This window comes from Tenrec ecaudatus, chromosome 17, assembly GCF_050624435.1.
Source record: "Tenrec ecaudatus isolate mTenEca1 chromosome 17, mTenEca1.hap1, whole genome shotgun sequence".
Taxonomy (NCBI): domain Eukaryota; kingdom Metazoa; phylum Chordata; class Mammalia; order Afrosoricida; family Tenrecidae; genus Tenrec; species Tenrec ecaudatus.
This window is the reverse complement of record NC_134546.1, coordinates 23155949-23173714: the sequence shown is the minus strand read 5'-3', so window position 1 is coordinate 23173714 and position 17766 is coordinate 23155949. Positions and strand designations below refer to the sequence as shown.

Here is a 17766-nt window from a genome sequence, read left to right as displayed (position 1 = left end):
GAAGACAAATGCATTTGCGATGAAAAAGTCGTTGGTTTTGAACATTTTTATCTTGTGATCTCCGGTGTCAGTTCTACAACCAAGCCCATACTTTCTAACTACTGATGCTTCTCTTTTAGTTTCAATTGTATTTGAGTCACTAGTTATTTAGTTTAAAGTATATAACGTTATTTTTCAACAGTTTTATTGGCACCTAGTCCACATATTATACAATCCAATCATCACCACAATTAATTCAGAACATCCCCGCACCATTAGTTAAATCACTTTTAAAATGAGTTGTGTAATCACAATCAGTTCTAGTGCTCCCTGTCACCTCTAGTCACTAGTTATTATTAATGGATCTTGATGGCATGTTTGAGCTATTAAAATCGGTGACATTGATGGAAACCTTCAATTTCTTCATCTTTGTCTTTAGTGGTTGCTGCATACATTTGAATAACAGTCATAGTAGCTTATCCTCCTTGGAGATGTCTGGATATTATCTTAGAACCAACAGAATTGTACTTCAAGAGAGATCTTGAAGTGTTTTTACCATGAATACCATTCCATTTCGTGTCTATTTGTCATTCTGAGCACAGTCAACCATATGAATACCCAATTCAAAATGGCTATTCCAGTCCATTTCAACTTGCTAATGCCTAGTGCCTTTGTGCATTCCATTTTATTTGTGATGTTTTCCAGTTTTCCTACAGTCATAATCACACTTTCTGCTTTCTGATTATTAATAGATGTTTGCAGCAGTTTCTTTTCATTTTAAGCCATGCACATCAATAAGTGAAAATCCTGAGTTCATCCATTCACGCCATTAAAGTTGGCTCTAGTTTGAGGAAGCAGCTGTTCCCAGCTCCCAGTTTGCGTGCCCTCCATCCCCAGGGACCATCTCTTGGTGCGGTATCAGACAGTGCTCCATTACTCATCACAACGTTCTCACTGGCCGGTCTGTTAGAGGTAGCTCATCAAGTTCTTCTGCTTAGACGATCTTGTCTGGAAGACATAGTAGACTTGTCCCACAGGGTTTGCCAGACTTCAAATCCTTATAGAGAACTCGCCAGCCTCATCTTTTTCTAGGAGAGAGCTGGTATATGTAAAACATTGCCTTTACAGTTAGTTAGTAGCTCAGTGGTTAACCCATCGAGCTCTTTTGTGTAATGATAGAAAGAAAAAAATGTTTTGGTGAAACTTTCCCAGTTTAGCAGGGGTTAAAAGAAACCTCGATGTGAAAATATTTAACATCATTAGAAATATGCTTCTTATCTTGATACAATTTTTAAGAGCAGAAATATCAATAGCCTCTCTCAAATTCACTGAATTCATTGGATGGGAAATGAAACATTTAAAATCAGAAATCTCACCAGCTTCTTGCAGATTGGGCTTTCCACTCCCTACTTTAAGCTTGATTAGGTGGGAAAGAAAATGCTAGGCACCCGGCCCACTGCCGATGACCAGATTCCAACTTATGGCAATTCCATACAGGGCTTCTGAGGCTGTAAATCTTTGCAGGAGAAGAGAGCCTCCATTTTCTCTCATAGAGTGACTGGTGAGTTTGAACTACTGACTTTGCAGTTAGCAGTCCATGGCTTTCCCAACAGCACTACCAGAGTTCCAAATACAAAGACAGAATATACTTACTTCTTTAAAAAATATATAATTGCCCAAAGTTAGCATTTAATACTTGCTAGAGAGTTGAATGAAACTCACCAAGCAGGTGGAGCCACTAGATTCCAGGATGTCCCAAGGTCAGCAGGTGGTTGTTGCTTTATGCTCTTTCTCATGAGAGTATTCCACGAAACTCCTAGGACTGGGAGGGGACTCCAGCACCATGTTGTTCTGGCTTGCCTTATTTGTCTTGGAACAAAGTAACAAAACAAATAAAAAAATGCCAGTGAGTCATTCGGAATGACCTAGTAGGAGCAGAACTGCTATTAGGGTTTCTGAGTGTAAATCCTTAAGGGGGAGCAGACACCCTCACTGTATCCTTGGGAGGGGCTGGTGGGTTTGAACCCTTGCCCTTCTGGTTAGCCAACTAATGCTTAGTCCACAGCACCCCCAGAACCCTTTGGACGAAAACAGAGGAATCTAAAGTCTAAATGACTCAAGGCGATGGCTGTCTTTCTACCTCTTCTGACTGCAGGTGGACTGTTCACATACGTCTCGGGAGCCAATTACCTCGGGGAGATCATTGAGTGGATGGGCTTTGCCCTGGCTGCGTGGTCCCTTCCAGCACTGGCATTTGCCGTTTTCTCACTCTGCTTCCTTGGGCTGCGAGCTTTTCACCACCACAGGTAAGTGTTTCCATCAAGGGAATGACATCTATATAGATGTATGCCCCCCAAGCCCATGGAAGCAGATTTCAAAACCTACGATTAAAAACACCAAACAAACTATTAATTCTGGTAAAGTAGACAGAATAATTTGAATGGGTAAATTCTGATTTTTGTAGGCTGTCAGTGAAGTTGTATTTTATCTGGTTAGCAGGAGGAACGGGTTCGCTTTTTTCATTTTGATTTTTAAAGAGCAAGAGTCAGCCTATGTACACAGACAGAGGCATGTGTGTGTCTCTGGGAAGCATTGTGCCCACATACAGTCAGTGGGCCCAGGTTTTGTGACTTCTTTGTGGGCTTACCTGGAATTGGATACTGGTTGACATAGCGATTGGTGAACAAGTAAAAGTCATACCTTTCTATTTCATTGTTTACAATCAATACCCTTGGCTGCATTTCTCACATTGGGCCCCTCAGTGCGTACTACGACCTGTAGTCGTTAAGCTTCATGGCTGTTTCTGAAACAGGGCCAGGACTGAGAACTGCCGGCAAAGCATCCGCCCGGCAGTTGCTATTTTGGGCTGCTATTTCTCATTCCAGGTGTGGTACTAACAATTCAGGTAATCACAGAGCTCAGGAAATTCCAGAAGGATTATCTTCCCTGGAATCTATGTAATACCCGGGCTTTTTGAAAAATATTCCCCTTTCCTCCCCAACTCAAATCATAGCCAAGGTGACTTTCTGGGAAGGTAGAGTGAGCAGTGGCACGCGAGGTGTGATTTCAGGACTGCACCATCTGCTGGGCGATGCTAGAATTACAGGGTTGCGCAACCCTTCCTGGAATTGCCTGAACAACCTGTCTCCTAATTCGTCCATCAGAGTCGCGGAGGGAAAAGATGAGGCTTTCAAACACCAGGAAGATGGACAGCCTCAGAAACCCAAAGGCGGGCAGTTCCACTCTGTCCTGTGGGGTTTCTGAGTCAGAATTGACTGGATGACCATTGAGTTTTATGGATGGGAAGAATGCCTGGAAGAGAAAGCCCACACACATACTAAGAGTTTCATCGTGAATCTCAGATCTCTTCTCTACAGTGGAACTCTGGGGGCATAGTCATTACACATTGGGCTACTCACTGTAAGGTCAGGGGTTCAGAACCGCCAGCGAGGTCTTGCTCTGTGGGAGAAAGACGAGGCTTCCCACTTCCATGAAGAGTTACACTCTCGGGAAGCCACACGGGCAGTTGTCCTGCTCTATAGGGTCACTACGAGTCCTATCCACTCGATGGCCGTGAGTTGTTTTGTTTGGCCACCCCCTAAAATGGCTTTCCCAAACGGGGGAGCAGACGTGGAATTAAAGCCAGAGAGAACCCTTGACCATAATCCGAGTGTTTCAGCCTAACGGCTGGCTTTATAGTGTGAAGGTTAAACTTAGAGTAGTCGGTTCTTGTTCTTCAGAGCAGACTTTACCCAGAAACCCGGGCCTGTCAGAAATGATTGAAACCACAGCTCTCCCATGGCTTCTCCACTAGATGCAGCGGGAAAGGGTAGAAGAGGGCTCCTTAGTTCGTAAGAGAGTAGGGGTCCTGGTTCTCAGTGCCGCAGGTCGGCTCGGTTGCCCACCAGAGGCAGAGAGGACCTGGAGCAGAAGGGGGTGGCTGGAGGTCGGGTGAGAAGTGCAGGTCAGGGGAGGCAGCAATTCCACCAGAAGTTTCCATCTGGGGCAACAACAACAGGCCTCAAATGTGTTGTATTCTATTCCATCAGTTGGCCCCAGAAGGCATCTTCGTTTAGAGTTGTCTCCCAATTCAGACTATAGAGTACTTCATCACCTTGCCGGTAACTGGCATACTACCAGTTTTATTTAGTGAACAGGGCTAAGGTAGCTAAAGAAGACAGCTTTTGTAAAATAATAAGGCAACATTTTCTTGGCATGCCCATGTTTCATGAAAGGATATTTATTTTCCAGGGAAACTCTCAGGTTTTGGGGGGTCAACCTTGCCTGTGGTCTTTGGGGCTGCTGGGTATTCCCCAGCTCAAAGCCAAATGCCAGAGACTCTTTTTGCTTATTACATTTCACTCCCTACATATTCACCACAGAACTAAGAAACTTGAAAAAAGATAAAAGGTACATTGTAGTGACAAGAAACAAAATGGACAAATGACTTTCATGACCCAAGTACGTGTAGGCTGGCTTGTCACAGGATCTCAGACATATGAAATCTTAGCTCCTCACCCCTGCTGGCCTGCGCTTGTAATACTTGCTTTTCTGTCTTTTAGGTTCTACCTCAAGGTTTTTAAGAATTACCCCAAATCGAGGAAAGCCCTCATCCCATTTATCTTTTAAGGAAACCAGAGTTTAAAAGGGACTAAAGCCACCACAATGCCAATGGAAATCATCAGGCTGCTAAACTCATAACTTTCCAAGTCATGCTTGCGTACATCACAGTTGGCCTCTTGGTGTGCTGGTGGTTGGCCTAGCCATGCTGAATGCTGCGTCTCCTCCTGTCACAACTGCATCTCATCTCAGTCCGACTGACGGGACAACAAGGTCTCTTTCCACAGGACACACCCCCTTCCAGCACTTCCTTGTACAGAGTGATGCCCTTTCCCTACCTTTACCCATGTTGGTGCTGGAGCCACGAAAGTGTTTATAAAGGGCAGTGTTTGTGGGCCTTATTATAAAAGCACAGGCTGTCCCTGGGTTATGCGTGTCCGATGGATGCATAACGTGTAGTTACGATCGACATTGGGGAAGCCTGCTAGTTCCAGGTCCGACATACAATAGTCCATAATAATCACAACACATATCCACACGTTATAATTGTTCTAAAGTGGGTGGTGGGGACAGTCATCCTGCACGACTCTTCTTAAGGTGATTGAATTGTTTCATCGATGAATTATATGCCAATAACATTATTTAAAACATTATTTCGAAATGTTTTTGCTATCAGGTGAAATCGACTCAATGGCAGCGAATTTGGTTTTAGGCAAATTTTATGTTTAACTTTTGGAGGAACTGTTGAACTTGTTTCCATATCGGATGCCTCTTTTTAGATTCTCATCAGCAATGGATGAGCAAGGGTACAATTTTCCCAAATCCTTTCAATCATTATTTTTCTAATAATTGTCATCCTGATGGGCATGTAATAATCTCTCACTGTGATTTTGATTTCCATTCTGATAGTGACTAATAGCCGTGAATATCTCTCATGTATGTTTTTTTAATTAATTTAAGTCATTTGCCTATTTTTAAATTGGATCACTTGTTTTGTTATTGTTAGGTTGTACTAATCTTAATATCCTTTGTATAGAATGATGATCAAATATGTGATTATAAAATATTTCTCCCATACTGTAGATTGTCTCTTTGCTTTCTTATTAAAGTCTTTTGATTGATACACACACACAATTGTGATAGTTGTTGTTGTTAGGTGCCATCGAGTTGGTACTTCCTCGGAGGGACCCTCTATACAACCGAGTGACATGGTCCTGCGCCTTCTTCACGATTATTGTTGTGTTTGAGCCCATCGTGGCAGCCACCGCGTCAGCCCTTCTTGTTGAAGGCCTTCCTCCTTAGGACGTTGTGATTATCACCAGTATTTATATGCTAAAGGCATTTTAGTTTCTAGAAGTGTTTCTTGGTTTATGTCCACAAAGGTACATGCCTACTTTATATTAAGACAAACACCACTAACTCACAGGAGATAATGTACAACTTTGACTTCAGGAAAGATTTAGAAACAGAACTCATTTGCATTTTACACCTATACGAAGTAGACCGGATTTAAATTCAGAAGCCACACAGGTTCAGAGCAAACCTACACTCCCAACAAAACTACCCAATCAACACTTCCTTTTCTTTTGTCAGTTACGCAAGCTGTGAGATGATCAAGTGGGCCTTACCAACGAGCCCACCCCCACACTGCTAAAAGTGCAACAATGCATTGACCCCCATTTCAAATTGGAGCCATGTTTTAGCTTTTGATTGCTGCTGTCTTCTCGAAGATGTCGCGGTCCTCATTACAGATGTCATACATCCCCCCAAATCGGTGCAGGGAATAAGAGAGGTTGGGTTTTAATGATCACAAGGACAAAGAAATGATGCTGGGGCTATTGATTGGAAAAGGGGCGTTTTCAACGGACCCTGCCAAACCTCACGTTCTTGGAAGGGGTTGGGAATACCAAATAACGTGAGACACTGACGGTGAAGGCAAAGTCATGAATAAGCCTGTCTCGGGCTTGCCTCAGGAGATGCCTGCAAGTGCATTCGGAGCAACCAGCGACTTACCTCTTGGGCTCGTTAGCCTCAAACTCTGGAGCCTGCTCAAGGCGGCTGCACCTGGAGATAGTCTGAGTGCACAGGCCCGTTCGGTCTATGTGAGCACAACAACTTATTTTGTTTGCCTCAGACTGTGTTTCGCACATAGTTTGACCTGCTTTTTACATTCAGTTTCCCAAGTAAATTAAAAAAAAATCAAGAAGGTTCTTCATAAAACTCTGGGATTCCAGTTTCCTTGAGCAGTTTGGGAGGATCTGGCCAAGGTGAGCGTATGCTCTCTCAGAAGAACTGAGATTAAATAGAAAGTCCTGAGCAGCTAGGAGCTGGGGTATAAACAACATCTGAATGTGCTTGTCTCATCAGGCCGAGGCTTGGGACAAGCACTGACAATACTGAGCGAGCGCTTTGGAGACATGACCCCCAGTTTGATCAGATGCAGGGCCAAGTATTGGAGCTCACTCTGTAAGACTCATAGGAAACTTGAACAACCTGAGAATTTGGGGATTGCTGAAAAAGCCCACCTTGTAACCAGAGGAATGCGGATTTGTGCTGCTCCCGAACTGCTTTTCAAACGGCGGATGTTCAGATCCCTGGATAGCGGGAGATTCCGGCAAGACCCAGAGCTGTGAGTTTAGCTCCTCTCCCTTCTTTCGTTTGCCCTTTTCTTTCCGTTCTAGCATCGCGTCCTTTCTTTTCGCTCTTCATTTTGACAAGCTGTAGTGAGAGGTTCTGAGCTGAAGACAGAGAAGCGTGTCTTACAGAACTTCGCAAGCACAGCCCACAACTCCCAGGAGGGCAATAAAGGCCTAGGAAGAGGTGCGCGGGTTCTTTGCCACCACCAGCGTTCAGGAATCTACAGGGGAAAGAAAGCACACCCAATGAAAGACATCTTACGATGCAGGGCGGCCTCTGTGGAATCAGAGACTTGTAGTTCTCTTCATGTCATTGACAGCTGCCTTCCATACGACCCCCCCCCCACCCCCATGACCATGTAAAAATGGAGGCCAGTCCTTAACATGTAATAAAAAGTCCAAACCAAATCCCCTTTCCTTGAGTCAATTCCGACTCAGGGTGATTTTTTGCATTACAAAGTAGAATGCTCAATAGCTTGTCCTTGGCTGCCACCTTTATGGAAGCACCCCACTGGATTTCCCCCACCATGCAGCTGGGTGGGTCCAAGCTGTCAACCATTCCTGTTAATAGGTGATCACAAAGCATTTGCATCCAGGCACCTCCTGAAATAGAATAACCAAACACAGGAGCAGTTGATTCTGTCTCCTAAGGAGCAGGTAGGAAAGAGTAGACTTGCCCCTTTTGCTTTCTGAGACCGAGAATCTTTATGGGAGCAGACAGCCTCGTCTTTCTCCCTCTCTGAGGCTGGTGGTTAGGAGCTCAACACTTAACCCACTGCACCACCAGGGAGCCTTGAAATAGAAGCAGTGTTCAGTAATTGGCAACTACTATTTGTCAGACCACATTTCATTCCGTTTATATAAGGTCGCTATGAGTTAAAACCTATTCTATGGTCGGTCCTAACACTCTCACTGCCATTGAGTCCCTGCCGACTCATAGGTCAGGGCAGAACTTCCCCCAGGGAGCAACTGGTAGTTTCGAATTGCCAACGTTATTGACCACTACGCTGCCATGGAAATTTACGTCCAAAAAAATCAGCTATCGGATTCCATTTGACAGGCAATTAATTTTTTATGTTTGTGTGCTTTGCTTGTTTTTCCTGTTTGCCAAGGACAAAACTACTGGTGTGCAATGATGTATTTCTGCCACTAGAGAGTGGTATCTGGAATTTTATTTTGGCCATCCCCGACTTATGGGGTAGCTTAATTTGGAAAGGAGTGAAAATAAAACAAAACAATACACCCAACTGGCATTCCAAGCTAACACGCCTGTGCACATTAGTTATTAACGTCAAGATCGTACAGGGTGAATCCATGCAATATTCACGTTTCCCTTTGTTCATGAAGGCATGTTCAAAGCTCTACGGTCATTGTTTTCACCCTTAATTTTTTATTACATTCTTTTATTGGGGTTCTTCCATCTCCTATCATGATCCATACATTCATCCAGTATGTCAAGCACATTTGCACATATGCTGCCATCATCATTTTCAAAGCATTCTCTTTCCATTTGAGCCCCTGATATCAGCTCCCCATTTCTTCCCCGTTCCCCCCTGCCCTCCCTCCCTCCTGAACCCTTGATAAGTTATAGATTATTATTTTCATATCTTACATCATCCTCCATCGCCCCTCACTCACTTTTCCATTGTTCGTCCTCCTGAGAGGGGGTTCTAGGGTGACCCTTGTGATCAATTCCCCCTTTCTCCTCCCACCCTCCCCTAAGCCTCCTGGTATATCTACTCTCCTTGTTGGCCCTGAGGGGTTTGTCTATCTCTGATTCTCTGTGTTGCGGATTCTTATCTGTAGCAGTGTGCATGGGCTGGTCTAATCCGATTTTTAAGGTAGAATTGAGGTCATGATAGTGGGGTGAAGGAAGCACCAAAGAAGTACAGGGAAGTTGTGAGTTTCATTGGTGCTCTATTGCACCCTGACTGGCTCATCTTTTCCCTGTGACCCTTCTGTGAGGGGATGTCCAATTGTCTACAGATGGGCATTGGGTCTCCACTCCATGCCCACCTAGCCCATTCACCATGGATATGATTTTGTTCTGGGTCTTAAATGCCTGGTCCCTGATCCCAGAGACACCTCATGATCACACAGGTTGCTGTGTTTCTTCCATGAGGGCTTTGTTGCTTCTCAGCTAGATGGCCACTTGTTTATCTTCAAGCCTTTAAGACCCTAGATGTTATATCTTTTGATAGCTGGGCATCATCAGCTTTTTTCACCAGATTTACTTATGCATCCATTTTTTTGTCTTCAGTGAGCGTGTCTTCACCCTTAGTTTTTGTTAGTTTGTTTGGTAAGGGTATGTGTGTAGCTTGAATATAATAAAGGTCTGAATATGTGCTGGACCCTAAACATATTTCCAATTTTTCCTAGAAACAGTGTAACAAAGACTTGGTCTTGCGTCACAGAGGGAATGCATGCTTTCAGCCCTTGCTGAGGTGGTGTACTGTTTTATTTCCCACAAGTTAGCCTTAAAGAGCTGACAGGTACCTTAGACAGCAGCTTGACCAGGGCCTTCCTACTACTGGATGGAAACTCCAAGACCTTCAGAGTGAAATGCTTCCCGGGGGAACTGGTCAGAGCAGCCACCTTAACTTGTCCCTTTGAAGGCCACAGTCTTTGTTTCTTTTTAAGCTGCTACAAGCAACTATCAGAAACCTACACACACGGGTGTGAGTTTAAGGCCTGCACGCACTCATTCACACCACAGCATTTGTAATTCACAAGATGAGAAATAGCAGGGAGTGGGAGGATCGTTTTGAATTAGACACAATTCTTGCCTTTTAGAAGTGTCTGTTTGGATTCTAAAGAAGTCATGCAATAGAAAAAGAGGCTGGGCCACCATTCAGAGACCTGTCTCTTGTCATGCATCATTTGTGTAAAATCTGTGTCCTTTGCTCTGTGGGGACCATCAGGCTGATGATCTTGTCATAAACATATTTGACAGAATGAAGAGTTTCCTCTTCCCCAGAGCAATGCATACTGCCTTTGTATTCACCATGGAAAAAATTCCAAGTCACGGATGTCCTTTATCCATGGCATTCATCTTCATAAGGAACAGAACTATTCCCGATAGCCTAAAAGGAAAAAAATACATGTATGGGACATGGTGACCCTCTATGTGCCAGAGTAGAAGTGGGGGTTTTCACCCCATTTCTTTAAGTCGGTGCATAAGTTGTGCAGGGTTTTCAATGACGACTCTTTGGAAGTGGGTCTTCTGGCCATTTTCCTCAGGTGCCTGTTAGTGAACTTGAAGTGTCAAGTTTTAGGTTGGCAGCTGAGTGTGTCCACCACCAAAGAACTTGAAGTAGAGGGATGCAAATAAGTGGGTTAAGTCCTTTTGGGCACAGATACATAAACCTCTTAGCTGAGTGCTGTGTTGTTTCGAAATGGCTTCCTGGACTTTTTGTGGCAGTCACAGAAGAAGGCAGGGAACAAGCTCATGCATGTGGAGAAATGGACTCCCCAATCCCTGTGAGGTTCTCTCACAGGCTGTGGGCTGAGGTCCAGGCAGGGCAGATAAACAGGGCCGCATCAAAATAAAGCCAAAATGTCTAGAGCAAGCCGCTGATGGTTTTATAGCAGCTACACTTGCCCATGATAAAAGACAGGGGCATAGAGCCAGAAGGCAATGTGAGTGATTGGGTGAGGTAATAGTCCATTAAGTGGATTTAATTTCTAAGTAAGAGATTGTCTCGTCAAGTCCACTGATTTTTGATCTTAAGAGGTTTTATGGGTCCCATGCATTTTTGTTTAGTTTCTTCCATCGAGTTCGAGAAAAGAAATGAATTCCAGGGGATGATGAAAGTGTGCATCAAGCTGTGGTAGCTCCTGAACTCCTCCGGCCCCCTTTCAGGTTCAGCTTAACTTTTCCATGAAGTCAAAGTCCTCATGAATGACAACCCATACCCTCTCGTGCATGGCAGGATAACGGGAGAAAGGGGAGAAGAGATAAAATGAGGGAAAATGTGGGGGGTTATGCAGAAGGGGGTTCAATCCCAAAGGGAGGGCTTGACAATCAGACCAGACCAGGGTTTTGGGAGATAGCTGTCTCCTTGCAACAGAATCAATTTCTTGTCTTTGCTTTGTACCCAAACCACATAAGCCGTTCGCCTCCCAGTCCTTCAGGAGAAGTGTTACCCCGGAAAGAATAAGCTCTTCTGAGAGCTCCTTTTTCACAAGCGAGAAGGCTGTGCTTCTTTAAACACAAGCCATATGGCTGTGCCTCACAATAAATAATTTAATTGTATTTCTATCTGCTCACCTCGTAAAGATGGTTTTAAGTTGGTGCTTCAGTGTCTCTTGTGAGGATGGCGGAAAGTCGTTCCGAGAAGTGTGTAGCAGCATCCAAATTCCATAAGACCAAGGGGAAGAAGGGAGCAGCCAAAGGACTAAGCGTTCGCCAGGGGCCTTTGCCAGAGTTTCCCTTTTTTCATGGGTTGATTCCTTTACTACAGAGGCCCCAAAGGAAAGGGTCCTCCCTCTAGGCCTGTGTTGCCTTTTCTTTCTTTCTTTCATTCAAAAGAAAATCAATAGAATTTCATCAATTCATTTCTTCATGGTCACAAGGAACTCTTTTGGACAAGATTTTATTTGAATGAATCTTTGCAGTTGTTTTAATTGGATAAGATGTCAATGGGTAAGTAAATGGAGGAAAGTAAAAAGAGAGGTGAAGAAATGAAGTCAGAGATAAGGCCCAAGGGCAAATATGCATGCCAGAAGGTCAGGGACAATGGCTGAGCTAGGCCATACATTGGGTTCTGAGTCTTCAGAGTAAAGAAGGAAATGATCAGTTGCTAAGTATTCACAGCTTCCAAAAAGGGAAGGAGGGGAAAAGGAGCCAGTTGATGTTGGGAAAACAAGTCTTCCTAGACGGACACATGGACAAGTCTTTCTTGTTTGATGTGGGGGCCTACATTCATGAGAATACCTTCCCAACAAAGGTTGTGGTTCTTGGAAGAAGCACAGCAGCCCGTGTGATCAGGAGGTGTGCATGGGTTCAGGTATCAGGCATCAAAGACCCAGAACAAAAAATCATATCAATGTGAATGAGGGGGACTGCAAAATGGAGACCCAAAGCCCATATCTAGACAATTGGACATCCCCTTACAGAAGGATCTTGGGGAGGAGATGAGCTAGTCAGGGTGCAGTATAGCACCAATGAAACATACAACTTTCCTCTAGTTCTTTAATGCTTCCTCCCCCTCACTATCATGATCCCAGTTCTACCTTACAAATCTGGTTAGACCAGAGGATGTACACGTAAGATACACATAGTATGTACACATAAGAGAATGTACAGATAAGAGCTGGAAGCATAGGGAATCCAGGACAGATAAACCCTCCAAGACCAGTATTGCGAGTAGCCAAACCAGGAGGGTCAGGGGAAAATGGGGGGAGAAAGGAGGAACTGATCACAATGATCTACATATAACTCCCCTCCCAGGAGGACAGACAACAGAATAGTGGGTGAAGAGAGACAGGGGTAGGTGTAGACATGACAAAATGATAATAATTTATAAATGATCAAGGATTTGTGATGGAGGGAAGGTGGCGGAGGGAGGGAGAGAATGAGGAGCTGATACCAAGGGCTCAAGTAGAAAGAAAATGTTTTGAGAATGATGATAGCAACAAATGTACAAATGTGCTTGACACAATGGATGGATTGTGATGAGTTGTACGAACCCCCAGTAAAATGATTTTTAAAAACTTCAAAAACCTTCCAGTGCAGGGGTGATTCTGGTCTCACTGAACTCTCTCTGCCATCAAGTCGATTCTGACTCACAAGAACCCAACAGGAAGAGTAGTCCTTCCCCTGTGAGTTTCTGAGGCTGTCAATCTTCACAGAAGCAGAAGGCCTCATCTTTCTTATACTAAATGACTGGTGGTTTCCGACTGTTGACCTGACTGGTAGCAATCCTATGCCACCACTTTGTAGCTACTTAAAATCCCCTTCCTCAAGGACAAGAGTCTTACTGCTCAACTGAGAGCTGAGTCAATGCTCAACTCTGGAAAGGCAAAAGAGAAGAGCTTCACTTTCAATGAGGGTTAAAAACCCACAGAGATCATGACATTTCCCATAACCGGAAACAAAAGTCAAAACATCTGCAAAGCCCTTTCCTTTACTAGAAAGCACCTGAAGGACAGGTTTCCTGTCTATGGGATGTCAACAATAGTGCCAATACAATGGAATCAATTGCAGTTCCCTCCTTCATTTATGAGTGCATTCATTTGTCACAGCTGAGTGACAAGATTTGATTTCATTTTAAAAAACTGTAATGGCACTGAAAAGAGGGTAAAAGTGAAAATTATCTCTCCTGGGGTTAAGGGATGGAGAGAGGTAGAAAACATTAAGCAACAAGCATCAGCAGCCTCCTGCTTAGTGGTGGGGCGGGGGGAGCAAACAACCCAAGTCCTAGCTTAAGGGACACAGATGCTGTAACTTTCTGCCCTGGGGGGAGGGCAGGAAACCACTCTGGTCCAGAATCCTGCAGTGCTACAAAGAATTTGGGTAGGGCTGTTGGGGGGTGAGGAGCAGGTGTGCTGAGAAATCCCCACCAGTGTAACCCAGGCTCAGATGTTGGGAGGTGGGGAACCGAGAAGGCAGATCATTTTCTGTTTTCAACTTCCACTCCTGTCGACCCCATGCACGTCAGAGCAGAAGCACGTTTCCTAGGGATTTCAATGGTTGGTTGTAGTCTTAGAGAAGTTGATCATCAGGACTTTCTTCTGAGGCACCTTTGGGTGGACTCAAACCTGCAACCTTGGAGTTCACAGCTGAGCACTAGCAGTTAGCACAAGTCAGGGCCTCCTACCATACAGCTTCCACTAAGCCATTAGAATAGCCATCTTCTACTGGAGTTAGACCTGCATGCAAGGTCAAGGATGAGAGCTGATGGTAGAGTGGAGACAAGGAATAACTCCTCTGAACCTCGGGCTTCACACCAAGCACCGACCAGTAGCATCAGCCCATCATGGTGGGAATTAGAAATGTGTGGCCCATGGCAAGAAACAGAACAAAACCAAACACAAACCAGTTCAATTACTGTGCAAATTTACTCAGCTCAGCTCCTCTCCTCCTGTCACTGACTGATAGAGTACGCTTGATCTGAGGTGTGAATATTTGCTCCAGTCTCTACTATTCTGTTATACATTACACAAAAGTCTGGTATTCAATGAAAAATTATTAAAAACACAAGAAAAGAGAAAAAAAACCCACAGTCCACTTTCAAGAGGTAAGCAGTCAACAGACCTAAACAAAGAGATGGCCTCGAATGTTAGAATTGTCAGTCAGAGCCTTTAGAATATAACTAATGTTAATATATTAAATGATTTATAGAAAAGGTGGACAACATGTATAGAGCAATGAGGAATATCAGTTGAAGATGAAACTAAAATATTTGCATGGAAATACTGGTAGAAAAAACCCCAAATCCAAAACATCTAAAATAACAAAGGTGAAAACTCATTTGATGAGCTTAGCAGCTTGAACAAATCAGATAAAATAATCAAAGTTAAAGATAAGTCCTATGTGAATGAGGGGGAGGGCAGAGGGGAGACCCAAAGCCCATCAGTAGTCAATTGGACCTCCCCTGTCAGAAGGGTCACAAGGAAGAGATGAGCCAGTCAGAGTACAGTATAGCACTGACGAAATACACAACTTTGCTCTAGTTATTTAATGCTCCACCTCCCCCCCCCGCCGCCTCACCCAATATCCTGACCCCAATTCTACCTTAAAGATTGGGCTAGACTAGAACAAGTACATTGGTACAGATAAGAGCATGCAATACAAAGAATCCAGGACAGATAACTCCCACCAGGACCAATAATGAGAGTAGTGATACCAGGAGGGGAAGGGAAGGGGTGGGATGTAAGGGGGAACTGATCCAATGATCAACATATACCCCCCCTCCCAGGAGGACAGACAACAGAGAAGTGGGGGGAAGGGAGACAGTTTTTGGGGTAAGAAATGAAAAAAATGTATAAATTATCAAGGGTTCAAGAAAGAGGAAGGGAGGGTGGGGGAGGGAGAGGAAAAATGAGGAGCTGATACCAAGAGGTCAAGTAGAAAGAAAATGATGATGGCAACATATGTACAGATGTGCTTGACACAATGGATATATGTACGGATTGTGATAAGAGGTGTAAGAGCCCCCAATAAAATGATTTAAGAAAAAAGAGAAACAATTGAAGATGAGTCAATAGAAATTGTCCAAATTGCATCCCCTTATGGAAGGGTGGCGGGGAGTAGACGAGTCAGTCAGGGTACAGTGTAGCAATCATAAAACATACAACTTTCCTCTAGTTCCTAAATGCCCGCCCCCCCTTCCCTCCCACTGTCATCCGAATTCTACCTTCCAAGTCTGGCTAGACCAGAGGATGTACACTGGTGCAGATAGGAACCAGAAACACAGGGAATCCAGGGTGGATGATCCCTTCAGGACCAGTGCTGAGAGTGGCAATACCGGGAGGGTGGAGGAAGGTGGGTGGAAAGGGGGAACCGATTACAAGGATCTACATATAACCTCTTCCCTGGGGGACAGACAACAGACAAGTGGGTGAAGGTAGACATCAGACAGTACAAGATATGACAAAATAATAATTTATAAATTATCAAGGGTTCATGAGGGAGTGGGGAGTGGGAAGTGGGAAGGGAGGGGAAACATGAGGAGCTGATGCCAGGGGCTTAACTGGAGAGCAAATGTTTTGAGAATGATGAGGGAAATGAATGTACAAATGTGCTTTACATGATTGATGTATGTAAGGATTGTGATGAGTTGTATGAGGCCCTAATAAAAAGATTAAAAAAAAGAAATAGTCCAAATTGAAATGTATATAGGGAAAAAAGGATGACCTATGTGATATTGTCCAACAGTATAAAGTATGTGTAATTGGAGTCCCAAAACAAAGAGAAATAAAGCCTATTTTATTTATAAGAAATATTCTAATAAAATGATTAAAAAAGAAATATTCTAGGTGATAATACTTATGATTTCTTTCAAAATCAATAAAAGATCATGCACCACAGATCCGAGAAATCCAAGCAGGATTAAGAAAAACAAAACAAACACCTGCACAGCTGGCTGAAACCAACGAGAAAGTTTTGAAAACGTGGTGCAGTCACAGGGCCCTGATTTACATAAAAAAACTAAAACCAAACCAAACCGAAACAGATAGAACAGTGTTTTGTGACAAGGAACTTTGTCAGTACCTGACAGAGATTCCCTAGCATGACTCCCCCAGTTTATTGAGTAGACACTTTCTAAGCCGCAGGACACGAGGGAAGCATAGAGTCTGGATACCTGTCCAAGTTGGTCGGACAGGATTGAGGGCTAGCGAGAGCTCAACTGCTAGAATTCCCAGGGCAGAGGATCCTGGAGGCATGTGAGAAGACTTCACAGTGGCAGTGAAATAAGCTGCAATTTCATCATGTCCATCATAAAGCTGGCGAGTATTTTCATGGTGGGAGAAGTCCTCCTTATGTTTAGTTGAATTATTTGGGATAGAAAACTCCATAGTTTTCTGTACAGGAGCTGCTATGACTCTGGGACTGCTAACGGTCTCATCTGTATTTGGCAGACATCTATCCTTTCCCCGCACAACAAGACGCGTCCAACCTAAATACCCAGGAATTGTTACTATGCCAAGGACACGGGTCCCCTCCTTTATTTCACTACTGATAGAATTCTTAGCAGAGCCCAATGGTCCTGGAGTGCTCTCATACTTCATCAATAATTCTAATGTACTCACATCTCCATTCAGAAAGTCTGAGAGGGTTAAGTTAGGCAAAATTTTATTCTGCTCTGTATCAGTCCCGTGTAGTCTCTTCAGTACGTAGGGAAAAATCCAGCTGCTTCGGAAGACCGGCCATATCAGATTTGACACTGATTAGGCAAATCCTTTCCCCCGCTTCTTTGCATGTGGATATCCACCTGGAGAGATAAATGTGGACTCCTAACTCACACCCCAAACAAAATTAACTCAAAGTTAATTTTAGCTCTTTATGTAACAGCTAAAACTATAAAATCTCAGAAGACATATGGAGTAAGTAAATCCTTGTGACACTGGGCAAGATAATTATTTCTTAGCTATAATGCCTCAAACACATGCAATAAAATAGAAGATACAAATTTGCCTCTTTAAAAAATTTTAAAATGTGCTTCAAAGGATACCATCATGAATGCGAAAATGTACCCTGTAGACAGAAAGAAAATATTTACAAATCTCACATCTGATAAGGGACTTATATCCAGAATATACATAACTTTTATTACTCAATAATGAAAGGCAAATACAATTAAAAATGAAAATGGGTTTTGAATATATATGTCTTCAAAGAGGATATACAAGAGCTACGAACTACACCACTGATGCTAAACAAACATTAGTCTGCAAGGCAAGGACAATGCAAGCCACAGTGAGACGCCAATTCACGACCACTAGACTCACTGCTGCAGGCAATGACAAGTGTGGACGAGGATGGGAAAGAACAGGACCCTGCATGCAGGCATGGGAATGACGGCGCTGCTTTGGGGAAAAAGGAATTAAACACTGAGTTAGCACAAGACCCAGCAATCCCTCCCCA

The 17766-nt window shown here is 43.7% G+C and overlaps 1 protein-coding gene across 1 annotated transcript in view; it reads left to right on the top strand.

Moving 5' to 3' along the window:
* Positions 1–4608, top strand: part of SRD5A2 (steroid 5 alpha-reductase 2) — a 35105-nt gene extending 30497 nt beyond the window's left edge. The window contains exons 4-5 of the mRNA XM_075535986.1: positions 2135–2285; positions 4542–4608. Of these exons, the coding sequence (XP_075392101.1) occupies positions 2135–2285; positions 4542–4608 (218 nt within the window). The remainder of the gene's footprint in view (positions 1–2134; positions 2286–4541) is intronic.
* The last annotated feature ends 13158 nt before the right edge of the window (positions 4609–17766 follow it).